We start from the raw sequence: 25436 nt of genomic DNA, 5'->3' as shown, positions 1-25436 counted from the left end.
CCAAGGCCACGGGTTCGGATCCCATATAGGGATGGCCGGTTTGCTCACTGGCTGAGCATGGTGCTGACAACACCAAGTCAAGGGTTAAGATCCCCTTACCGGTCATCTTTAAAAAAAAAACAAAAAACAAAAAACCCTCCCCAGTGGTGTCATAAGGAGTAAATGAGATGGTATATTTACAGCACTTAGCACAGTGCTTGCCCAGCATACAGTGTGTGCTTGATAATGGGGAGCTATTGTATTAGCAGTGCCCTGATTCAGTTAATGGTGAATGAGTGTCTCTAGAGGTGTGTTATGGGGCTCTGTCCTGACCAATAATACAGATGGTGGAGCTGAAGTTGCAAGGGGTGAGCTGGATCTAAATTTGGAGAGAAAACAGTGGGCAATAGAACCAGCATTCAAAATAATTTCAACAGGCTGGAATGAGCAAGATGACATTGTTCTGCTGTGAGTGTCAAGACATTCCACAAAGCAGAGGATGGGGGAGAGACCTGACTTGACCCCTGTTCCAGTGAAAAGGATCTAAATGATTTAGTTGACCACAACCTGATGGGAACTAATCATGAGAGAGAAAGGCTCTGAAGCCCAGCAGTCTTAGGCTGCATTAACAATGTGTCGCGTCCAGCCTGGGGGAAATAATAGGCCTATTGTGCTGGCTTGGTCAGGCCATATCTGGAATCTTGCATTGCTACACTGTCAGACTGGACTCAGGCCAGGAGGGGGACCAGCCCAGCCTCAGCTCCCAACCACTTTTGCTAAACCTTTCTTGTGTATTTTCTTGTTTCATTCCCCAAACAACCCTATTAGGTAGGTTTGAGGGGTCTTCAAAAATTTCATGGAAAAATTAGTATTATCTTTTAAGTTTATTTTTCCATGAACTTTTTGAAGCACACTTGTACTATTACTATCCCTGTTTTACATACAGGGAGGTTAACTGAGTTGCCCAGGATCAACCACATAGCTAGTAAAATGGAGGAGCTTGGGGCTTTTCCAAATGGGCTCCTCTTGTACTTGAACCTGAGGAAGACTGAACATTCATTCACTGAACACATACTTGTATATATTAAGTTCCTACTATAAGTCAGTCCCAAGCTAGTTAGTAGGGTTAGTGAAAAAGATGTGGTTCCTACCTTCAAGGAGCTCATGGTCTGATGGAGGATCCAGGTCACTTGAGAGTGTGATTCGAGGGGAGTAAAGATTTTAGGGCTGGAAGGGGTCACAGAGTCCACCTTAACCAACTCAAGCCCAGAGAGGGAAAGAGACAGAACAGTGTCATGCAGCTCATGGTGGAGCCCTGGGGGCCAGTCCGTACATTATTCAACTGCCTCACTTTGACTGTCTTCTGCTCAGCAGTGGCCAAAAGCGATGTACTCAGTTGGGATCTGCTTGGGCACATGAGGGAGCTTGGTGTGGCCATCCTGGAGTAGCCTGACCTCATCGCTCTTCCCTGCAATCAGAGTTTTAAAAAAAGGAAAAAGGAGCCTGACATTGAGAACCACAGAAACAGGAGTAAGTGGCCTTTGAGAGTCCCAGCACCTCCTTCATTAATCAGAGAGAACTGACCTCTACTCAGCCTCTCAAGTGTCTGGGAAGACTGGTGTGACATTGGCCAAAGCCACCTGGAGGTGGTAGAAAAGATTGTTCTTTTCTGACATCCATGCCTGGCCTCTGTTCAAGACAAATGTCCTCCCATCTTCTTTCAAGGACCGAATTACACTGTACTCTCTTTTTCAAATTCTTTCTTGATTGTTTCAACCCAGAGTGCCTCTGTAACCCACAGGGCTGCCTGGTGGGGAGACACATGTACCGCATTCAAACTTCTTCAATTTATGCTAAGGGAGTCAGAGCAGTGCTGTTAAGAGCAAAGGCTTTGGAATGGGACAAAACCTACCAGGACTAGCTCTGCCACATAACAGCTGTTTTACTTCTCCGAGTCTCCCTTTCCTCGTTGTAAAATGGGGATAATAACAGTACAACCGTCATACGGTGGTGGTGAGGGCCGGATGAGGTCATGTTAAGCATGGAGGAAGCTATCCATAAAAGGCCGCTGTCCCTACCACAGTGTACTAGTGCCTGTGGCCCGGGTCCCTCTCCACAACTCAGCTGCTCCCTGCCGGCAGGGGGGGCCNGAATAAGAAGACGCCAGGGCACTAGTTGGTGGGGGGAGGGCATCAGCTGTCCCAAGGAATTTCTGGGCACTCTCTATGCCCCTCAGCCCCCTGAGAACTGAGGCTCAGAACTCAGACCCATCACCCAGTCCAGTCCCAAAGCCCAGCACAGGGGGCCTCCCTGTTAAGTGGTCCATAACCTCATGAGATCAGATGGATCAGCCACAAGGCCTCTCCTGCCCCATAATTACCCAACCAACATGCAGGTGGGGACTGGCAGCCTTAAGTGACTTCAAGGGCCCTCAGATCCTTCCTCCCCAAAGAGCCTCTCTTGGGACACTCAAGAGTCCCTCCTTCTCATTTTCTGTTCTGCCTCCTCCTCAAAGGGCAAACAAAGGGGCAAGATGGGGAATAGGCTGAGGCATTCCCATCACAGCAGCTGTTCCAGGAAGCCTTTGCTCCCGGCCTGCCCAAACCTTACCTCTTCATATCCCCATCACAGCAGCTATTCCAGGAAGCCCTTGCTCCCAGGCCTGACCAAACTTTACCCCTTCATATCAACATCACAGCAGCTATTCCAGGAAGCCCTTGCTCCCAGGCCTGCCCAAACCTTACCTCTTCTACCCAGCCATTCCCTTAGAGCATCTCCACCTAGGATGTACATTTGCTAGTAGCTGTGGAGCCAAGCATGTTTCAAGGCATAGGCCTGGCTCCTTTTCTGCAGAAATCAGGGTGGTAGTTAGGGACTGAAGATATCTTACCATTGGATGACAGACTGCAAGCTACCCCACCTGGCAATGCTGGTATCTGGCAACACTCACTCAGCAATAATATCCTAGCAGCAACACCCCAACAGCTGTACCTGGTAATTCTGCCCTGGCAGCATCCCACTGCATTAAAAATATCACCTTGAGTCACCAGACATAAATCTAGCCCCTAACCATTTACCAGCAAATTTTTTCCCCTCTGATCTAAGTGGTCTTACTTGGTGAGGTTTTACATAGGGTACTAATAATGATAATAATAATAATAATAAACTTTTTAAAGTGTTTACTATATGCCAAGCACTATTCTAAGTGCTCCACTTAATCCTCATGCCAACACTATGAGATAGGTACAATAATCACTCCCATTTGATAGGTGGGGAAACTGAGTCCCAAAGAGATTCAATAATTTGCCCAAGAGTAAACTGTAATGGTAGAGATGGGCTATGAAGTCAGTAATCCATCTCTAGGCTCTTTGCACTCAATTCTGCTGCTCTGCCCCCTATGAAGCTCAGGGGACCCAGTTGCCTCCCCAGTGGCCCTCAGGAGAGTATGTTAGGGCATATGAAGAAGCCCACCAGGCTAGCTTCGTAACCTGTGAGGGCACATACAGGTGGAGGGCAACAAGGGGAGCTCTTAAGTGCATTTGTCCTAGACTGTGAAGCTGGGCTGGATTTAGAAAGGCTCAAGGATGGCCAGGAGGGTGGTCCCACCACAGAGTGGGGAGCTGTCTGCTCCACAGGGAGGAGCCCTTGTTCTCACTGCCATCCTAGATGAAAAGACTATCGCTATGAAGAATGGGCCCAGGCTCCTAAGGCTAATAGAGCTGGTGAGATTGCCTTCTGCCCACTGTGGACTGGAGCCTAAGCAAAGGCCCCTGGGCTCCAGGCTTGGTGGTATGTGAGTTAGGAGGTAGGAAGGAGAATGCCCAAGAGGGCCAATGGAGTCACGTGGTCAGGACTGTAGGCACCTGGAAGACAGCATCTCTAAGTAATAAGTCTATATCCAAGCTCATCATCAGAGAAAGAGGCCTGACTCTGGGTTTATAAAATCTAGTGCCTGCTTCCCCTCTCTTAGCCTCAGGTTCATCATCTATACAATGCAGGTATTAAAAACAACCCTCCGGGCTGGCCCGTGGCTCACTCGGGAGAGTGCGGTGCTGATAACGCCAAGGCCACGGGTTCGGATCCCATATAGGGATGGCCGGTTTGCTCACTGGCTGAGCATGGTGCTGCGTAATAACTTCGTATAGCATACATTATACGAAGTTATACGAGGAAGGGAATATTATTTTTTATTTTTTATTTTTTAAAAAGATGACCAGTAAGGGGATCTTAACCCTTGACTTGGTGTTGTCAGCACCACGCTCAGCCAGTGAGCAATAGGGATGGCCGGTTTGCTCACTGGCTGAGCATGGTGCTGACAACACCAAGTCAAGGGTTAAGATCCCCTTACCGGTCATCTTTAAAAAAAAAACAAAAAACAAAAAACCCTCCCCAGTGGTGTCATAAGGAGTAAATGAGATGGTATATTTACAGCACTTAGCACAGTGCTTGCCCAGCATACAGTGTGTGCTTGATAATGGGGAGCTATTGTATTAGCAGTGCCCTGATTCAGTTAATGGTGAATGAGTGTCTCTAGAGGTGTGTTATGGGGCTCTGTCCTGACCAATAATACAGATGGTGGAGCTGAAGTTGCAAGGGGTGAGCTGGATCTAAATTTGGAGAGAAAACAGTGGGCAATAGAACCAGCATTCAAAATAATTTCAACAGGCTGGAATGAGCAAGATGACATTGTTCTGCTGTGAGTGTCAAGACATTCCACAAAGCAGAGGATGGGGGAGAGACCTGACTTGACCCCTGTTCCAGTGAAAAGGATCTAAATGATTTAGTTGACCACAACCTGATGGGAACTAATCATGAGAGAGAAAGGCTCTGAAGCCCAGCAGTCTTAGGCTGCATTAACAATGTGTCGCGTCCAGCCTGGGGGAAATAATAGGCCTATTGTGCTGGCTTGGTCAGGCCATATCTGGAATCTTGCATTGCTACACTGTCAGACTGGACTCAGGCCAGGAGGGGGACCAGCCCAGCCTCAGCTCCCAACCACTTTTGCTAAACCTTTCTTGTGTATTTTCTTGTTTCATTCCCCAAACAACCCTATTAGGTAGGTTTGAGGGGTCTTCAAAAATTTCATGGAAAAATTAGTATTATCTTTTAAGTTTATTTTTCCATGAACTTTTTGAAGCACACTTGTACTATTACTATCCCTGTTTTACATACAGGGAGGTTAACTGAGTTGCCCAGGATCAACCACATAGCTAGTAAAATGGAGGAGCTTGGGGCTTTTCCAAATGGGCTCCTCTTGTACTTGAACCTGAGGAAGACTGAACATTCATTCACTGAACACATACTTGTATATATTAAGTTCCTACTATAAGTCAGTCCCAAGCTAGTTAGTAGGGTTAGTGAAAAAGATGTGGTTCCTACCTTCAAGGAGCTCATGGTCTGATGGAGGATCCAGGTCACTTGAGAGTGTGATTCGAGGGGAGTAAAGATTTTAGGGCTGGAAGGGGTCACAGAGTCCACCTTAACCAACTCAAGCCCAGAGAGGGAAAGAGACAGAACAGTGTCATGCAGCTCATGGTGGAGCCCTGGGGGCCAGTCCGTACATTATTCAACTGCCTCACTTTGACTGTCTTCTGCTCAGCAGTGGCCAAAAGCGATGTACTCAGTTGGGATCTGCTTGGGCACATGAGGGAGCTTGGTGTGGCCATCCTGGAGTAGCCTGACCTCATCGCTCTTCCCTGCAATCAGAGTTTTAAAAAAAGGAAAAAGGAGCCTGACATTGAGAACCACAGAAACAGGAGTAAGTGGCCTTTGAGAGTCCCAGCACCTCCTTCATTAATCAGAGAGAACTGACCTCTACTCAGCCTCTCAAGTGTCTGGGAAGACTGGTGTGACATTGGCCAAAGCCACCTGGAGGTGGTAGAAAAGATTGTTCTTTTCTGACATCCATGCCTGGCCTCTGTTCAAGACAAATGTCCTCCCATCTTCTTTCAAGGACCGAATTACACTGTACTCTCTTTTTCAAATTCTTTCTTGATTGTTTCAACCCAGAGTGCCTCTGTAACCCACAGGGCTGCCTGGTGGGGAGACACATGTACCGCATTCAAACTTCTTCAATTTATGCTAAGGGAGTCAGAGCAGTGCTGTTAAGAGCAAAGGCTTTGGAATGGGACAAAACCTACCAGGACTAGCTCTGCCACATAACAGCTGTTTTACTTCTCCGAGTCTCCCTTTCCTCGTTGTAAAATGGGGATAATAACAGTACAACCGTCATACGGTGGTGGTGAGGGCCGGATGAGGTCATGTTAAGCATGGAGGAAGCTATCCATAAAAGGCCGCTGTCCCTACCACAGTGTACTAGTGCCTGTGGCCCGGGTCCCTCTCCACAACTCAGCTGCTCCCTGCCGGCGGGGGCAGCCACTGCTGGGCTGCCTCATGTTTCTCCCGCATCCCTGAGGGCCCCATAGATGCCAATGACAGGAAGAAGGAATGGTCGGTGTTGGAGGACCAAGAGGGACATCGGTAAAGAAAGGGCCAGCCTACATGCTCCACGTTTGGAGGAAGAGGAAGACGCTACCTGGCTCAAGATTTTAAAAGCGACAGTGGTTTCCGGGACCCCACCTTTCCTAAGCATGGGGGTCAGAAGTCATGGGATATAGGCCCGACCCAGGGAGAACTCACTCTGGGGGGCCTTGGACAGGTCACTTTCAGCCTTGGGCCTCAGTTTCCTCGTGCCTGTCAGGGGGGTCTCGCGGCCTTCTTCCGGAATTGCGGGGAGCAAGCGCAGCCGGATGCGCGTTCCGGGGCTTGATGAACGTGGCTCAGCCGCTGGGCGCCGCCGGGCGGGTGGGGCAGGCGGGAGGACGGCGGACGAGGGGACTGGCTGGAGGCGGGGCCGCGGAGCTCAGGGATTGGCCGAATCTTTAAGAGGCTCGGAGGGGGCGTGCCGGGGAGTGCGTGTCTCGTCTGCCTGCCGGCTTCGCTCGTGCACGGTGACCGTGGCGGCGGCGGCTGCGACACCAGCCCAGCGGAGGCCGGCGGAGCAGAGGAGCATTCCGGCGTCCGGGTCCCAAGCGGCGTGGCCCGCGGGTCATGGCCAAAGGAGAGGGCGCCGAGAGCAGCTCCGCGGCGGGGCTACTGCCCACGGGCATCCTCCAAGCCAGTGAACGCCCTGCCCAGGCGAAGGTAAGAGCCCGGAAACCTGAGTGGTGGACAAGGGGTGGAGGGCAGGCTGAGATGGGGGTGTCGGGGGATAGGCCTGGTCCTGGGACACTTGCGATCGCGGGGGACAGGCAGGCCTAGGGGCAGGAGAAGGCAAGGGGTGTCCCGGGGGCAGGGGGTGATGGAGAAGGTTTGTGGGCGCCGGCGCCCCCCTTTGGCTCACCCGCACTTCGCATTTCTGCGGAGGCGCTCCGCCGGCAGCTCCACGTTGCTCTTGGCGCTGCCTAGCCGGTTTCGGTTCTTCTGTGCTGAGCAGCTCGGGTTTGCCTCCGTAGAAGCTGGAGAGACCCCAGAAACCTTGGAACCCCCGCCCCTGCATTCCCTATCTCTCATCCCCTACCCCCAACCCCCACCGGCCTACTCTCGCGCCTCAACTCTGCTGTGAGGGCCGCTCAAGTTCATTCATAAGAACAAGGGCTCTGCTCTTAAAGGAGACGCATCCCTCAGGCGTTTATGTGAGTGTGGGTGTTCACTCCTGCACGTGCTTTGCGCGTCTCTACCAGCGGCCCCAGCCCCAGCCCTCTGGACCTATTGAAGGACCGAATGAAAGCAGGCGGCCCCAGGAAAGGGATCTCAGGGAACAGATATCTGCTTGGGAGGTGATCGCCTTTTCCTTTTAATTTTATTAACTGATGCTTGCAAGGAGCCGGTGAAGCAATTATGCTGTTACTATGTATGAGTAATCTCTTTACTTTCCCTGGGCAATTCCAACCTCCCTAATGCCCCACCCAGAGAGGACCCAGTCCTGCACCTGGAAGCCTTTCTTCCTCTTTCCAAGGTCCCCTAGGAGCTGGGGAGGGAGGCAGGGAGCTGGAGGGTAGGACCGCTCCAGGGTTTGCCTGAAGCTTTGGCTGCCTACAGGGGCCAGGGACGCTCTGGGATAGACAGAAGGAACAGCTGTGCCTGCAGCCAGCTGAGCAGGGCCCCTACAGCTCTCTAGGGCTCTCACCCAGTAGGCAGGTGGATCCTGGCCTCTAAGCCAGGGCGGGAGCCTGGGCTGGGCTCAGGGAGCTCTGGCAGCAAGAGGATTTTCAGGTTGTGGCAGTTGGTGCCAGGTGGGGACAGGTCCGCTGCTGGAGCATGCTCCCGCTCTGTAACTTAGAAAGGAGCAGTGGCTGAGTCCTTGTAGAGAGTTCTTTAGGGATGGTAGGCTGATAAGCTTCGTCAGAATGGGGGTGTGGGGAGGGGAATGAGGGGAGGTGGCTTAGGGACAACTTCCTTGGGAGTATGGATTCCCTTTTTCCAGGTGCCTAAGAACAGAGAATACCTTTCTCTTTTCTTATGGGAAGTGGGATCTCCCTAGGTGGGAACACTGAAAGGCAGAATTGTTTCCCTGACAGAATTGGCTGGAGGGATGGTCTTGCTTCTGGAACCTTCTAGGGTGGAGGCCAGGATTTGGGACCTCTTTTCATCCTTTTCTCCTCTTCCCAGAAGGAACCAAAGAAGAAACAACAGTTGTCAATTTGCAACAAGCTTTGCTATGCAGTTGGGGGAGCCCCATACCAGGTGACGGGCTGTGCCCTGGGGTTCTTCCTGCAGATCTACCTATTGGATGTGGCTCAGGTGAGTGGCCTCAGCCTTCCAGGGCTTCTCTAGCATCCTGAGGTGGGAAAGAGTAGGCACCCCTGAGTAGGTTTACTCAGTTTTCCCTATCTGTGAAACGGGACCGGGAATCCCTTACTTTGCTGCCTTTCAGAGTCACGATGGATGAGAAACGAGAAGATTCTAGAAAGTATCCAGGAGGGGAGTCTGTCTACCCTAAGAGCCTTAAATGGCAAGATCTGGCAACTCCTTCTTGCCTGGCAAGAGTAATAGAGCCTGGAGGGTCAGGCAGTAGTGTGAGCGAGAATGAGCCCCACTGGTGACGCTGTTCTTAGAAGAGATTGGCACACCATGTCCCTGGCCGGAAGACAGTCAGCTGGCTTGGCTCAGGAGTTGGTGGATGTTGCCAGGCTTGTGGACAAGGTGCATCCCACCTTCACGTGAGGAGCAGAGACAGGTTGGTAGGCAGAGGGGACCTCAACTGTTGAGCCCCAGTATACAGTTTCTTTGACTAGAAGGAGTACTTAGGGTGAAGCAGGCCTACTCTGTGCTTCGAGAAGCCTTGGCCAGTAGCCTGGCATCCTGAGAATCCACCCTGTCTGGATGGGAGAGTGGGAGGCTGAATAGCCTCAGCTCCCAGGGCTCCTGCACTGGCCATCTTTTCTATGTAGCATCTGACTTGGCAAGCAGGGCATCTTAGTTGTATCCATTTACAGGTGAAGAACACTGAGCCCCAGAAAGGACAAATGACTTCATTCAGCAGCTAATTTTGGAATGACTTTCATGGTTGGGCCCTGAGTAGGGTGCAAATACAAAGAACCTGCAGTCAAAGTGTAAAACTATGTTGTAGTGAGTGTTGAGAGGGGGTAGATTGGGGAGACTATGGTGTGGAAGAGACTACCAGGTTTCCAGAGCAATAGCAATAGAGGGTCATTGATGGATGAGGAAGAATCCAGAGAATCTGTATTTAGGGCCTAGAGGGTTTGGGGGTAAGGGGATGGCTAGAGTGGGTAGTGTTAGGCCACTACAGGCATCTATAGATTCCTTTTTCCACATCCAAGATAGAACTTGACCCTGTAAGATAGAGATCATAACTCCTTGTATGGGGAAACTGAGGCCTGTTGTGGTCACTCAGTGAATGCTAATTCTGACATCAGATGGTTAGGGCTGTGAGAGGGAAGGAAGGAAATGATTCTGGATTCATTATAATTGATGGGATATATTTTCAAGGGCAGTGGAGGAGAGGAGATAAGAGGATAAATCTAGGAAAGCTAAGGAGGCACACAGTGCTATTGTTATCAGAGAAATGCTATTGTTGTTATTAACAATGCAAGTGAAGATGTTTAAGGCCCAGGTGGGAGCAACACAGGGTCTCAAGGGCCTGGCCAAGGCAGATAGGGAGCCCCTGCTTTTGCCTACCAGTCAGAGTGGAGATGAATAGAAGTATGAAGGGGTTGTCTTTTGCCTCTTCTCCATTCCAGGTGGACACTTTCTCTGCTTCCATCATCCTGTTTGTAGGCCGAGCCTGGGATGCCTTCACGGACCCTCTGGTGGGCTTCTGCATTAGCAAATCCTCCTGGACCCGCCTGGGCCGCCTCATGCCCTGGTGAGTGGAAGAGGCTCCTTCCAGGAGGCAGACAGCGGGGCTTCCGGCATATCTGCCAGAAGGAATGACACAAAAGTTCAAGGGTGTTGAAACTCCATTGGAAGCCTCAGCTGCCCCAGGCGAGGGCCTCAGACATCCAGCCAGTTCGTTCCCAGGATGGCCAAAGTGCTAGGCTGGGCAGCTTCTCCCAGCCTATGCCCATTGCTCTCTGGGTTCACTCACTCCCCTTTGGTGAAGCTGGAATTCTGACTTCTCCCCTCAGTCATTCCTATAGTGTCAGAGGTAGTACTTCAGAGCAGTTGAGAGGTTGCATTCTGGAGCCAGCATGCCTGGGTTTGAATCCCCACTTCACTATGTACAGCTATGCTACCTTGAGCAAGTCACATCTCTGAGCCTCAAGTTTCTTCATCTGTAAAATGGCAATAATAATTATGCCTATCTCACAGGGTTGTAGTGAGGATTACATGTTTTTTAAATAAGTAAAGTACTTAGAGCAGTGCCTGGCATATATTGAGTGACATATAATTTGGCACCCCATCAGGGTGGCTCCTGGTGGAGCAGGGGTTGGGGGTAATACCAGGAATGGGGTAGCAGACCCATAACCTCTGGCACCTCGCATGATGTGAACTACTTTTTCCTTTGGTACAAAAGCCTTAGGCTATGGGGCAAGGTGGGGGGAGATAGTGCATAGATCAGACAGCAAGGGAGACACACATTACAGGCTGTCAGGCCGGGGCTCTGGTTCCCTCCAGGACATCCTGCCTCAGGGGTGGGGGGTTTACCCCTTTCATCTCTAGCCCATCCAGGCACTCAAGTGGGCGCCTTCCTGCCCCAGGGGCGCCCATACCTGGTCTCCGGCCTTCAAAGCTCTTCCCACAGCCCCTGCCCCCCCACTGCTTCCTTTCCCACGAGGCCCCCCACCCACCCCAATCCTGCCAGCCGTTGGCGAAGGCCCAGGTTAGAGCCTTTGATCCAGGCATCAGGGCCAGGGGCAGGACAGCCTCCTTACCTGGGCAGGCTGCTCAAGGTTCCCTGAGCATCAGCCCATGAGACTTGACCCTGTGCCCGCCTCCCTGGCAGCCAGTGGAAGGCGGGGCCCTGCTGCCACATCTCCTCATGAGGCCCAGCCAATGGGAGGCAGCTGCTGGGTCAGCCCCATGCAGCAGCAGCCGGTTATTCCCAGTCACACGGGTTCCTCGGTGGCTGCTCGGCTGCCTACGAGTAGAGGATAGAGTGTTTGATGGAGGCTGACGAGGAACCCTTGTTCTCTTAGGAAACACATGGATTAAGGAGGGTTGGAAGAGGGCAGGGACAGAGAGCCAATCAGGCCCTCCCTGTGGGAGGTGGGATCTGAGGGACTCTCTGAGCAGGTGCAACAGCCAGCTTGGGGAAATTGCTGGGGCCCTTCAGGCTGGTTTCTGATGTAGCAGGTGTCTGCGTATGCGTCCTTGCCTGTCTGGTAGTACGCATGTCTGAGAGAACGCCAGATGGCTTGTGGGCTGAGGGGCCACGGTCTATGTGGCCTCCCTGTCCATACCACAGTTAGGATGTTGGCCCCTCCTCAGGCCTGGAGACCCAGCACCCTTTTTCCTCTCAGTGTAGGAAGAGGCTGGGCCTGTCAGGGTTCATGAGCCCTGTGGCCCCTTCTCCTCCCAGTCCTCAGGGCAGCCCTTGCTCTAGGCCTGCATTTAAATCCTCTCCTTCAAACCAGGAAGACTTTGACATTCACTTTCCCTGGAGTTCCCAAGGCCACCCTGTGAGAGGCAGGAGGTCACCAGGGTTGCTCCAGGAGACTGGGATGCAGCAGGCTGGGTCTGACGTATTACTCCCAGCCCAGTGCTCCCACAACTTCCCTGGCTATGGCTTGCACTGGTTCCTTACATGCCAGCTCTCCTGCTGAGCTTTCCTGAGGTGACAATCACAGCAAACACTTAGTGTCCCAAGCACCATTCTATGTTTTAATATCAACTTATTTAAGTCCCAAAACTACTTCAACCCTATGAAGCAGAACCAAAGTCCTTACAATGGCCTGTGAGGTGTCCTTGTCTCCTAATTCCATCTCCCTTGCTTACCACACTTCAGCCCCACTGGCCTTGTTGTTCTCCAGACGCTCCAGCCTGAGGACCTTTGCACTGACTGTCCCACATGCCAGGCACACTCTTGCCTCAGACATCTACCAGGTTGACTTCCTCCTTTCATTCAGGTCTTGGCCCAGAGGTCACCTCAGTGAGGCCTACCCTGTCCACCCAGTCGTGAATTGCATCCTCACTGCTGACCCCTGTAGCCTGCTTTACTTTTCTCCACAGCACCTGTCACCGTCTAACATGTTATATAACCTTTTAAAAAAACTACAGTAAAATATGTATCACATTAAATGTACCATTATAACCATTTTAAAATGAACAGTTCAGTGGCATTAAGTACATTCACATTGTTATGTGACCATCACCACCATCTATTTCCAGAACTTTTTCATCTCACCAAACTGAAACTCTGTACCCATTAAACAATCACTCCCCATTCTTCCCTCTCCTGGCCCCTGGAAACCACCATTCTACTTTCTGTCTCTATGAATTTGACTGCTCTAGTTACCATATAAGTGGAATTGTAGTGTCTGTATCCTTTTGTACCTGGCTTATTTCGTTTAGTATAATGTCCTCAAGATTCATCCATGTTGTAGCATGTGTCAGAATTTCATTCCTTTTTAAGGCTGAATAATATATGTAACTTTTTTTTTTTTTTTTTTTTAAAGATGATGGGTAAGGGGATCTCAACCCTTGACTTGGTGTTGTCAGCACCACACTCTCCCATGTGAGCCAGGGGCCAGCCCAATATATGTAACTTTTAAATTATGTTTATTTTTTTCTCTTCACCAACTAGAATGTAAGTGCCACAATGGCAATGGCATTTTTGTCTGTTTTGTTCACTGGTATGTCCTAAATAATTAAAATAGTGTCCAGCACATAGTTGGCTTGAGTAAATGTTGAATATTATTATTCTCTTTTATAAATGAGGAAATGTGCCTCAGAGAAGTTAAATAACTTGCCCGAGACTAAGTTATTTATAGTTAGTTGATAGAGCCAGAACTGGGTCCCTGAAGTGTGATTTGAAAGGTTCTTCTCTTTTTTTGTTTTGTTTTTGGCAGCTGGCCTGTACGGGGATCCAAACTCTTGGCCTTGGTGTTATAACACTGCACTCTAACCAACAGAGCTACCTAGCCAGCCTGAAAGGCCTTTCTCTCAACCACTGCACTCTCCTGCATTTATGTATTGATGCCATGAAGTTAGTCCATCGTGAGGTCTAACCACTTGTGATGGCTGATGGCATGGGACTCACATGGTGGAGGTGGACGATTCATCCCCTTTATACTTACTTCACCAGGCCCAGGCCTTCCACATGGCCCCTCCATTTTCCCCCATCTGGAGTTGGCCTCTGCCACCCCACCCCAGCTTCTGTGTGTGTGTGTGTGTGAGTGTGTATGTGCGCGCGTGTGCACGGGCGTGCACGCACGTGCAAATGATGAGTGTGCACATGTGAGAACACATGAGTGATGGGGTTTACATGGCCCCTCCATTTTCCCCCATCTGGAGTTGGCCTCTGCCACCCCACCCCAGCTTCTGTGTGTGTGTGTGTGAGTGTGTATGTGCGCGCGTGTGCATGGGCGTGCACGCACGTGCAAATGATGAGTGTGCACATGTGAGAACACATGAGTGATGGGGTTGTTCCTTCTCCCTGCCTCCTTGCCCTACTACTGAGGCCTTGGCCTCCATTATCAGCTCTGCAGCCCAGAGGCAACTGCTACCTCTGGAGCCCTCACTCCTGGGGAGACAACAATGAGACTCCAGGTCTGACCCTCTCATGCTCTATACTCAGGATTTCAGGGGCCCAATCCCAGTCTACCCTTCTGGGCTTGGGCATCAACCTCTTCCCAGAGGCCTGGTGTGGATGGATTCAAGGAGAGAACTTCCTCCCCACGGGTACATGGGAGCAGAGCAGTCAGGTGGGGCCTGGCTCCTGGGGTCCTGAAGCATCCAGCTTCCACTCAGACCCTTCCCTTCCTCAGGATCATCTTCTCAACTCCCCTGGCCATCATCGCCTACTTCCTCATCTGGTTTGTGCCCGACTTCCCACGGGGCCAGGCCCTTTGGTACCTGCTTTTCTATTGCCTGTTTGAGACACTGGTCACGGTGAGCGTGGGTAACTCTCCTGGCTATCTCTGGGGGCAGGGGTGAGGACAGTCCCTGGGGCCTCCAGGCCGCCTCTGTTCATCTGTCTGTCTGACTGGCCAAGGGTCTCTCTTCCATGCCAGTGTTTCCACGTTCCCTACTCAGCCCTCACCATGTTCATCAGCACAGAGCAGAGCGAGCGGGATTCTGCCACTGCCTATCGTAAGTCTCCCTGGCCCGCCTGATCCCACCCACCTGAGACCCTGGGCCCCTTCACTCCCAGACCCTCCTGCCACACTTTTTCCCTTATGGGCCCAGCTCTCTGCTCTGCTCTTGGGTGTGGGTGTGAAACCATCTTAAAAATAACTCAATCCCCTTATTGCTCAGGGGAGGCCCAGAGAGGTGTAGGGTAACCAGAGGTCACCCAGAAAAAGGCCATGAGTTCAGACCAATGTGCCATCTGCCCTGCCACCTATATTCACCCCACCTGGAGCCTGAGCTGGGCTCTCATCCATCTGACCATCTTCCCTGGGTCCACAAGCCATGAGGCCCCTTCAAAAGACTTCCTTTTCACTGCACAGGAATGACTGTGGAGGTGCTGGGCACAGTGCTGGGTACAGCGATCCAGGGGCAAATTGTGGGCCAAGCGGATACGCCTTGCCTCCAGGACCCTAATGGCTCTGCAGTGGCTCTGGAAAGTGCCAATCACACATACAGTACCACCTCACTCAGAAAAACGGTGAGGCTCCTGGCAGGGAAGGGATTTGGGGAGATGAGGGACAATGAGGTAGTTTGCAGTTATCCTAAAAATAGTAATAATAACTAGTGTTTATTATATGTTGGGCATTTGATATACATTAACAACTTATATGCCCAATATGTCCACTTTGCAGATAAAGAAACTGAGACTTATAGAGGCTGAATAATTTGCCCAAGATTTGGGAAGCTATGGGCTCTCAGACTCCACAGCCTGGCTTCTTAACATTTTGTTCATCTGAACTTTGCCCAGTCTTGGGAAGCAACAGCAGGCCTGGGGTGATTCTCCCAGTTCACAGATGGAGACATTGAGGCCCCCAGAGGAGAAGGGACTGCTGGGATAAGGTGCACTGACTGTCTCTGTATATTGCGTTTACCTCCCTTATAGCAAAATGCATACCTGCTGGCAGCTGGTGTCATCGCCTCCATCTATGTCATTTGTGCTGTCATCCTGACTGTGGGTGTGCGGGAGCAGAGAGGTGAGAGGACCCTGGGAGAGTGTGACACAGCATGGGTGACTGTGTCTCTATGTCTGTAATTAGGCTTTGGGAGTGGCCTCTGCTCCCACCTCACTGTCCCTCTGGCCCCCAGAACCCTATGAGACACAGCAGGCTGAGCCGATGCCCTTCTTCCGGAGCCTCCGGCAGGTCATGAGCCATGGCCCATACATCAAGCTCATTGCCGGCTTCCTCTTCACTTCCCTGGCTTTCATGGTGAGTGGGAGCCTGATGTGCTCAGCCTGAGAGGGACTCGCCTGGGGGTGGGGTGAGCAGAGGTCCCTGGAGCATGGGGAATGTCTTGGATGGCTCAGCCCCATTGTCACCTCCTTCCTTGCATTTCCTTTCCCCACCCTGTCCCCTCCCCAGCTGGTGGAGGGGAACTTCGCCTTGTTTTGCACCTACACCTTGGGCTTCCGCAACGAATTCCAGAATCTACTCCTGGCCATCATGGTGCGTGTGGGGCCCGAGAGAGGGTGGGCAGCCTGGGCTGAAGTGGCATGGGCTGTGGGGTGGTTCTTTGGATAGTCAGAGGATGTTTTCCAGACTGGCCCACAGTCAGGAAGGGTTGAGGGAGGCTTTCAGAATATTTGGGTGGATGGACAGTTGCATAGGTGGGACTGTGAAAGAGAATTCATGGTTGGTGTCAAGTAGAGAGCACAGCAGAAGCAAAGGTATGAACACCAGGAACTTTGTGGAGCTTTGTGCACAGAGGAAGGAGGTGATGTCAGGACCACCTCTCAGCTCCCCTGGGGAGTTGTCAAAGGTGCTGGTATACTTCCTTGCTGCCCAGATGATGTCATCTGGCTACCCTTGGGCAGCGCTGGGAGCACATTTGGAGCCCTAGGAAGGGCAGGAGGGGTTCTATGGCTCTAACCCACCTCCCTTGTCCCATGTCCATCCACAGCTCTCAGCCACATTCACCATCCCCATCTGGCAGTGGTTCCTAACCCGGTTTGGCAAGAAGACAGCTGTGTACATTGGGATCTCAGTGAGTGGGGCTGAAGGGTAGCACCTGGGTTGAGTTGAGAATTACTGGTGGGAGCCTCCCAGCTGACTCATCTTCCTGCCCACTCTCCTAGTCAGCAGTGCCATTTCTCATCTTGGTGGCCCTCATGGAGAGCAACCTAATCGTCACGTATGTGGTAGCTGTGGCAGCTGGCATCAGTGTGGCAGCTGCCTTCTTACTACCTTGGTAGGTATATACAGGCCCACCCGGGTATATTTCCCAGCCCCCACCCCCCAGCTCTGAAGCTCCTTGGGGAGAGTTCTATGGGGGCTTCTCCTCACATAGGCCATTCTGTGAGTCCAGGTTGGGCGTCTGCCTCATACAGTTGTACAGGTTGTGAACTGTGCAAGAACACCCAGTCAGGGTGGGAAATAGGGTCTAAAATCTGCTCTGCTCTCCACTTGCTAAGCTGAGCACCTAGAATAGGGCTTCTTCATCGTGGAGTAAGGGGCCTTCTTTTCTTATTCATATGAAGGTGCCACCCTCTCACTGAGCTGTGTGCCTCTGGTGTTGCAAGCTCCTAGAGGGCCACCTCTTGTCATTGACACAGATGCACTGCATGGGCTAGTGGGGGCCTGGGGTTACCATGTGGCTGGGTCCTCATGGCTGCCCCCACTCTGCACAGGTCTATGCTGCCCGATGTCATTGATGACTTCCACCTGAAGCACCCCCACTCCCATGGAACTGAGCCCATCTTCTTCTCCTTCTATGTCTTCTTCACCAAGTTCGCCTCTGGAGTCTCCCTGGGTATCTCCACCCTCAGTCTCGAGTGAGTGGGGTGGGGGCCTGGGGCGGGGCTGGGCGGGGCTGAGCAGGGCCAGGCCCCAGTGCCCCATCGTCACTGCTCCCCTGCCCACTGGGGCCCACAGCTTTGCCGGGTACCAGACTGGGGGCTGCTCCCAGCCAGCACGTGTCAAGTTCACGCTGAAGATGCTAGTGACCATGACTCCCATCGTCCTCATCCTGCTGGGCCTGCTGCTCTTCAAGCTGTACCCCATTGATGAAGAGAAGCGGCGGCAGAATAAGAAGGCCCTGCAGGCTTTGAGGTGAGAGTGGGAAGGGGACAGCACTAGTGGAGGAGGGGCATCATCCAGTCTAAGTCCTCAACTTGTGCCTCCTGTGACCATGTCCAGACCTACCTCCCACATGTCTTCACTTGACAGCCCCAACACTTAGCTATATGCCAGGCACTGTGCTGAGTGGTTTTACATTTTATTTAGTCAACAAATACTTATTAGATGCCTGCTATGTGCCAGGCATTTCTCTAGTGAATAAAACAAAGAAAAATCTCTGCCCTCAAGGAGTATATGTTCTAGGGACTGTGCATTCATGATCTTCTGTGTCCTCCAATAACCCTAGGTGTCAGAGAGTCTTAAGATTTCCACTCTGCAGATGAAGAAAGTGAGGTGTAACCAGGAAGAGTGACTGGCCCAGCTAATAAGGGGTGGAGCTGGGGTTTGAGCACCAGTGTTCTGACTGCAGAGCCTGCATTCATGCTGTTCCGGCATGCAGGACTTCGGGTGTGGCCTCAGCCCTGCCTTTTGGGAGACCAGACGGCAGGGTGGAATGAGTCATGCCAGCCCATCAGCCTGCCTGGACCAGAGTGTAGTTCTGGGGTTTGTGGTGACCAGTGTGTGGCAAGAATGTGAACAGACCAACCAGCAGTTTCTGGGCTGAAAGTGGGAGTGAGCAAACTCTATGCCCTGTGGTTCAGACTAGTTCAACAGCTGGCTAGGACTGCAAGGCCAAGATCCCATGAAGGAGGCAAGTAGGGATGGGGGAAGGCTAAGGAGGTTTCCTCTAAGCCACATCCTCTGGTTCTTATAGGGATGAAGCCAGCAGCTCGGGGTGCTCTGACACAGACTCCACAGAGCTGGCCAGCATCCTCTAGGGCCTGCTGTGTGGCCCGAAGCCACAATACAGAGGGCCTGGGTCACCAGGCAACATGAGGGATCAGGACCTGTTTGCCCACTCACCGAACAGCTGCTCTCCAGTTGCCAGGAGGGGGAGCGAAAACCTGAGAGTAAGTGGCCCAGGACACCTGTGCTCACTGTGGGGCTGGCAGCTCTACTGCCTCCTGCATCCCCTCTGCCCACCCATGGGGCTGAGCCCTGGGGCTGCTACTGTGAATATGCCAAGGACTGATCAGGCCTAGCCTGGACACTAATGTAGAAACGTTTTATACAGAGACTAATTAATAACTTAATGACTGTGTACATAGAAATGTGTGTGTATGTATATTCCTGTGAACTATTAATGTTATTAATTTTCATAAAAACTGGAAAATGGACCTGCCTGTTTCTGTGTCCTCAGCTACTCACTGAGCCCTTCTGTGCCAAGATGCAGATAGCAAGAGGGCACACTAAGCCGGAGGTGCCACTGGGTGGGAAGAAAGTGTCTGGAGGTGTGAGAACAGCCTTAGCTAACTTTCACTAAATACCTGCTCTGTACTGGGCACACCATGCAGGCTTTGCATATGCTTTGCTGATGTTCTCATTGAATCCTGGAAAGTATCTTGCTAAGTCAAGTCTGTCCCCATTTTAAAGACGAGAAAACTGAGCTCCAGTGTAGAGAGGGACTTGGCTAATGAGTGACCTAACTGGGGTCCCATTCCAGGTCTGTGAGACTCGGATACCTTAACCACCACTCTCCACTCCTCTGTGTCTGAGAACGACCGACCGACTGGCAGGCAGATGCTCTGCCCATGGCTGTGTGCATGCATCCCGCCCTGTGCATGCCAGAGCATGTGGAATGGCTGTGACAAGACAGACTGTGTGATGGGGCCCTGTAGTTTCCCTGGAGACCTGTGATTCTTCCTCCACAACTGTTAGTGACAGTGTTGGAGAGTGAGAATTTACCTGGCTGGGTATGTGTTGAATGAGGGGGGACCTACCCACTGGTATGGGAGGAGGGTGGTGGGGAAAGCCTAGTTTGTAGCACTTGCCAGGTTTCCATGGTATAAATATTCCCACCATAGCAAACTTCAAGTTACCAATGGCCGTACTAACTTGAAAAATTCCTGAAAATGTAACAATCAATTCTCATAAGCTGGTAGGAGTTTGCTCCAGCCCTGCTCTGAGTCTCACACACTTAGGCCAAGCTCCCCAAATCACAGGAAAGCAAAGCTGGCAGGATCAGGAACTACTTTGTCAACCTTTTTATTCTAGAGATGGATAAATGAGGCCCAGAGAAGAGAAGTGCTCAGATGATTGGGCTTGGTTTTTACCTTGGGTGTGGGGCTCCATTTTGGATGGGAGGGGATTCCATTTCTACTGACGAAGTTCTGCCAAGTCACTTTCACTTACTAACAGGCACTGTTCTATGTGCTTCATAAATATCAATTAAATTAGTGTTCATAACTTCCCTGTGAGGAGGGCACTATTATTATCCCCATTTTACAGATAAGGAAACTGAGGCACCAAGAAGTTAAATAACTTGTCTCAGTTCATCAGACAGTGAGTAAGTGGAGGAGCTGATATTTGAATCCAGGCTGTCTGGCTATAAGGCCCATGCTCTTTACCACTATTTTGGGCTGTTCTGTGAACCAATGGTTTTGCCACCGTCAAGGCAGGTCTTACTGCCTTTGTAGCTGCCATCTCATTCAGAGGCTGCCTGGACAAGGCAGGAGGCCAGTGTCTTGTCTGGCCTCTGTACAGCTAGTGTGCTCAGGGACTCGGACATAATGTTTACAGAGGCCCGCTCACACCTCCCCTCTCTCTCCACTCTAATCAATAACCATGTATCTTAAATTTTTTTGTTTAAAGTTTCTAAACCACTCAAGCTTGCTTCTTTCCCATCCCTACAATTACTTCTCAGGTCTTATCTTCCCTTACCTGGATCGCTATACCAGCATCCTAACTGGTCTCCTTGTCTTTGGTTTGACCTTCTCACACTCCTTCTGCAAACTAAGACAAAAGAGCAACTCTCCTGTTTAGAAACCCCTTGAGTCCCATTACTTCCAGAAGTCCAAGACCCCTTCTGACCTTCTCAGCCCCAGATCTAGCTGCAGATCTAGATGCAGCTCTTCCTGCAGCCACCTGTCTGACCCTGGAATACACCCATGCTTCAGCTCCACCTGGCAGACACTTGTCCAACATGTCTTGGCTCCAGCAAACCTCTCTGAAGCAGTTCCTGCCTCTCTCCCTTGGGGCATCTCTGAGTCTATTTCCCCTTCATCAGTCTCCCACACCCAGCCAGGGCCAGGCATGGTGGAGTGAGGCAGGGCATGTGGAGCTGGAAGAATGTGAGCTATGACTGGAGAGGGCTTTGGCTGGGAGCCAGACCCAACTCCTACTGACCCACAACGATGCTTCTCTCTGGGTCTCAGTTTCCCAAAATGTTTTATGGGGATTTAGAAGGGAAAATTCTTGCCTCTCTCCAGTTTTACACTCATAACATTGCTCTCCTCATCAAAGATTTAGGGGTGGACAGGTGGGGAAAGAGGGAAAGCAATCTGGGAATCCCAGAAATTCCTTGGGTCATTGGCTATCTAGGACCCTTCTGGACAGCTCATACCTACCCATCCTTTGGGAGAAGCCATCGTAACTACCTCTACACTCGGGTCCAGCATTACTACAACAAACCCTATTTGTCCCTCATCACTTGGTTCTGCTGCCCTCAAGCAGGCCAACCCCCAACCCCAACCCCCGCCAACACCTCTGCTAAAGGACCCGGTGTGACTTTGGCACCACCTGCTGGAAATAAAGGGCAACACCTCAACATTGCAAAGAAGGAATTCCAGATCCATCATTGATCTGGAATATTGATTCCCTTGATCTGAATAGATATTTACATAAGTCTGCTATGTGATATGTACCAGCTAGGACCTGAGGATAGAGTGGTGGACAAAAGAGCTTATATTCTCAGTGGGGACCAATGACAAATAAATGAACAGATGAATAAGGTAATTTCAGATTGTAATAAGCACCATGAAAGAAATAAGCAGGTAATGTGATAGAGGGAACTGGTGTGGAGGCTACTTTAAGTCAAGTGCTCAGGCTACTTTAAATCAAGTCAAGAATGTTCTGAGAAAGTGACGTTTGCTTGACTTGAATCAGGAAGGAGAAGAATTAGCCAGACATTTGAAGAATTGGGGGAAAGCACTGCAGGTGGAGGAGACAGCTAGACAGACCCTGAGGTGTGAAAGAGCTTGGTATATTCGAAGGACAGGAAGGAGACCAGTGCAGCCAGAGTGTAGTGAACAGTAGGATGGTTGGTTATGGGCTGGGGCTGGTGAGGTATCCGGGAGCCAGATCATTCAGGGACTTGTAGTTCACAGTGAAAATTTGTTGTTTTTTAAAGATGACCGGTAAGGGGATCTTAACCCTTGATTTGGTGTTGTCAGCACCATGCTCACCCAGTGAGAAAACCGGCCATCCCTGTACAGGGATCTGAACCCGTGGCCTTCAAGTGAGCCATGGGCCGGCCCCCACAGTGAAAATTTGTATTTTATTTTGAGAGCAGCTAAAAAGCCATTGAAGACATTTAAGCAGAAAAGTGATTTACACATAAAAAAATGTCTCCCTGACTGCTGCACAGAGACTTGATTAGAGAGGGGTAAAAGTTGAGTGGAAGAGAACATTCAAAGGCTCTTATAACACTCTGGGTGAGATTGGTGGTGGCTCAGGCTGGGGTGGGAGACATACCACATCACCCTTCTGAGAGCTTCTCATCTACATTTTCCTGTCTACAAAGTGTGGACCTAATAATCCTGACTACTTCAAATTAGATGAGGCATATGCAGAAGGCGTTTATGCATTATGATTCCAGGGGAAGAGATACTCATTTATCCAACAAATATTGAGTGAGCACCCCCTATGTGCTGGGCCCTGTTCTAAGTGTGAGGGATACAGCAGAATTCTTCCTTTATGAACTTTTGCCCTGTTTGGAAAAACTGATATTAACTGAGTGAACATGAATGTCATGAATGTTACAAGGAAGAGCAAGAAGCTATGAAAGTGTGTAGCAGGATCAGAGGAGGTTAAGAGTTCTTGGACTGAAGCCTCAAGAAAGAATAGGAGTTAGGCTAAGAGAAGAGGGGAGCAAGAGAGTCTTTCAGGCAAAAGGAACAGCATATGCTAAAGCACAGAGGCCAGGGAGATCATGGTGGAGTCAAGGAATGGAAGGAAGGCCAGTGTGGCTGGAGCACACAGACTGAGGGGAGGAAATGCGTGATGAAGCTGAGGATGAAGGCAGAGGCAGATGGTGCACACGCGGCTTTTGTGGGCCATGGTAAGCATTTTGGTCCTTATCCTCAGAGCAGAGGGAAGTTAGTTTTAGAGTTTTAAGTAGGGGAGCCATACTATAGATCAAGAATTTAGAAAGACCACATCAGCTGCTCCATAGGGAAAGTACTGAAGGAGGTGAAAGTGGAAGCAGGAAGGCAAATGAAGAGGATGCTCTTGTAATATTCTAAGAATGAATGGTAATGAAAGTCACCAGACAGGGATGGTGGCAGTGGAGATGGAAAGAAGAGGACTGATCGGGCAGCTGATTGTACTGAATATGAGGGAGAGAGAGAAAGGAAGGTGACGCCTAGATTTTTAACTTCGGAAACTATGAGTGGCACCTCTACTCAGTAACACAGGAAGCACTGGAGGAGAAGCAAGCCTGGGGGACAGAGCAATTCATTTGCCACTTGTTTGTATCATTTTCATATAAATAAGGGAGAAATCACACTTAGGAATTTCACTGTCAAAAACAGTGATACACATTATCACCACTACTACTATATAACATTTCATTGACCAATATAAATTGCATTAGCCAATGCAATTAGACAAGAAAAAGAAATAAAAATTGGAAAGGAATAGATAAAATTATCTTTATTTGGCAATGATACTTCTGTATTCCAAGAGAACCCAAGTGAAACAACTGAAAAACTACTGTAAATGAGAAAACTCAGTAAGAAAATGGGGTACAAAATTAATATACAAATCAATATCCTTTATATATATAAACTGCAGTAAGCTAGAACTGCATTGTTCAATATCATAATCACTACCACATGTGGCTATTTGAATTTAAATTTAGAATAATTAAAATTAAATAACATTTTAATTCAGTTCCTCAAGCACACTAGTCACATTTTAAGTTCTCATAGCCACATGTGACTACTGGCTACCACATTAGTGCTGTTATAGAATATTTCCATCATTGTAGAAAGTTCTATTGTTCAGTGTTGAGTTAGAAGATAGGGTGAAAGAGAAGATCTCATTTATGAGAGCAAAAAAATACCTAGGAATAGGGAAAAATCCTTTTTTGTCAAACCACCCAACTTAGTTTTTGGTCATGGTCTCCTTTCTGGACTTCCCTGTATTTCAGGACACACCCAAAGTAACATCTGTATGGGAGTCTTTCCTGACTCTTCCAATCTGGGTCACAGTTTCTTCCAGCCTCCCCCAATGCAACATAAAGTTGATCCTCATTATTTGCAGATTTTATATTTGTGAATTCATCTACTTGCTAAAATTTATTTGTAACCCCAAAATCAATACTCATGGTCACTCATGGACATGCACAGAGCAGCAAAAATTTTGAGTTGTCAGATGTGCACGTTCCCAGCTAAGGTGGAACAAGATGACACTTACCTCCTTTTTTTCACCTCATATTGTTAACAAGTGTCCTCTTTGTGGTCTATTCAGTGCCATGTTTTATGCATTTCTAGTTTTACTATTTTACTATTTAAAGTGGCCTCCAGGCCTGCAGGACAAGATGGAGTTACTACAGGTCCTGAAGCACGGGCTACAGCAGGTCAGTGGCCATGGCGGCCTCCACAGTTATCTACAAATTTATTTCAGGGCAAATAATGTAAGAGTTGGTACATTAGTTGGTGAAGACAAATATGAAACAAATACTATGAAGACAGCAAGTAATTTTTTGGCTGTCACTGATGGGTTACATATATTTCTGAAATGAATGGCAGAAACATGACCTGGGATGTGGATGGAAGCATGGTGCCTCCTGAATGGCATTGTTGGTTTCACTGTAAGACTGATAATCCTTCAACAACAAAACAACCTACTGCTTGTAAATTCATCTGAACAAACCATAAATTCAGTGTGAGTGGCACTCCAGAACAATATGTACCTTATTCCATCCCTAGAAAGAAGATTCAGGAATGGGTTCCACCTTCAACACCTTACAAGTAAAGGCAATGAGAAATAGTTTAAACTATAGTAAATATAGTAAATATAAAAATAGTAAAATATAGGACTTTTCATGTAATTGCACTTTTACTGCTGGTCATTAACTTGATTAAAATTCTTTGACTAAGGAGGCTGTCCCATGGCTCACTTGGGAGAGTGTGGTGCTGGTAACACCAAGGCTGCGGGTTTGGATCCCTATATCGGGATGGCTGGTTAGCTCACTTGGGAGAGCGTGGTGCCAACAATACCAAGTCAAGGGTTAAGGTCCCCTTACCACTCATCTTTTTTTTTGTTGTTGTTTGTTTGTTTGTTTTTAATTATTTTTATTTTGTCAATATACAATGTAGTTGNACGGGTTTGGATCCCTATATAGGGATGGCTGGTTAGCTCACTTGGGAGAGCGTGGTGCCAACAATACCAAGTCAAGGGTTAAGGTCCCCTTACCACTCATCTTTTTTTGTTGTTGTTGTTTGTTTGTTTGTTTTTAATTATTTTTATTTTGTCAATATACAATGTAGTTGATTATTATGTCCCATCACCGAAACCTCCCTCCCT

At 49.7% G+C, this 25436-nt stretch overlaps 1 protein-coding gene and 1 pseudogene across 3 annotated transcripts; both read left to right on the top strand.

Annotated features, from left to right (window-relative positions):
• Nucleotides 1-6858: 6858 nt before the first annotated feature.
• Nucleotides 6859-19036, top strand: MFSD2A (major facilitator superfamily domain containing 2A). 3 transcript variants are annotated; one of them, XM_008580248.1, is made up of 14 exons: nucleotides 6859-7122; nucleotides 8590-8721; nucleotides 10182-10306; nucleotides 14370-14493; nucleotides 14616-14694; nucleotides 15054-15211; nucleotides 15617-15707; nucleotides 15820-15941; nucleotides 16095-16178; nucleotides 16633-16716; nucleotides 16808-16920; nucleotides 17360-17503; nucleotides 17604-17780; nucleotides 18562-19036. In XM_008580248.1, the coding sequence occupies exons 1-14, from the start codon at nucleotides 7030-7032 to the stop codon at nucleotides 18623-18625; spliced, it is 1590 nt and encodes a 529-aa protein (XP_008578470.1). In that variant the 5' UTR covers nucleotides 6859-7029; the 3' UTR covers nucleotides 18626-19036. The 3 variants fall into 3 exon arrangements, with proteins under 3 accessions (XP_008578470.1, XP_008578471.1, XP_008578472.1); XM_008580249.1 differs by lacking the exons at nucleotides 6859-7122; nucleotides 8590-8721 and adding an exon at nucleotides 9055-9123; XM_008580250.1 differs by lacking the exons at nucleotides 6859-7122; nucleotides 8590-8721; nucleotides 10182-10306 and having other exon boundaries at nucleotides 14418-14493; nucleotides 14638-14694; nucleotides 18562-18649.
• Nucleotides 19037-24441: 5405 nt separating this feature from the next.
• LOC103596586 lies at nucleotides 24442-24884 on the top strand (annotated as a pseudogene).
• Nucleotides 24885-25436: the final 552 nt, after the last annotated feature.

This window comes from Galeopterus variegatus, unplaced genomic scaffold (assembly GCF_000696425.1).
Source record: "Galeopterus variegatus unplaced genomic scaffold, G_variegatus-3.0.2 Scaffold2048, whole genome shotgun sequence".
Taxonomy (NCBI): domain Eukaryota; kingdom Metazoa; phylum Chordata; class Mammalia; order Dermoptera; family Cynocephalidae; genus Galeopterus; species Galeopterus variegatus.
Note: the sequence above shows the minus strand (reverse complement) of the source record. Positions and strands in the feature narration are given on the sequence as shown.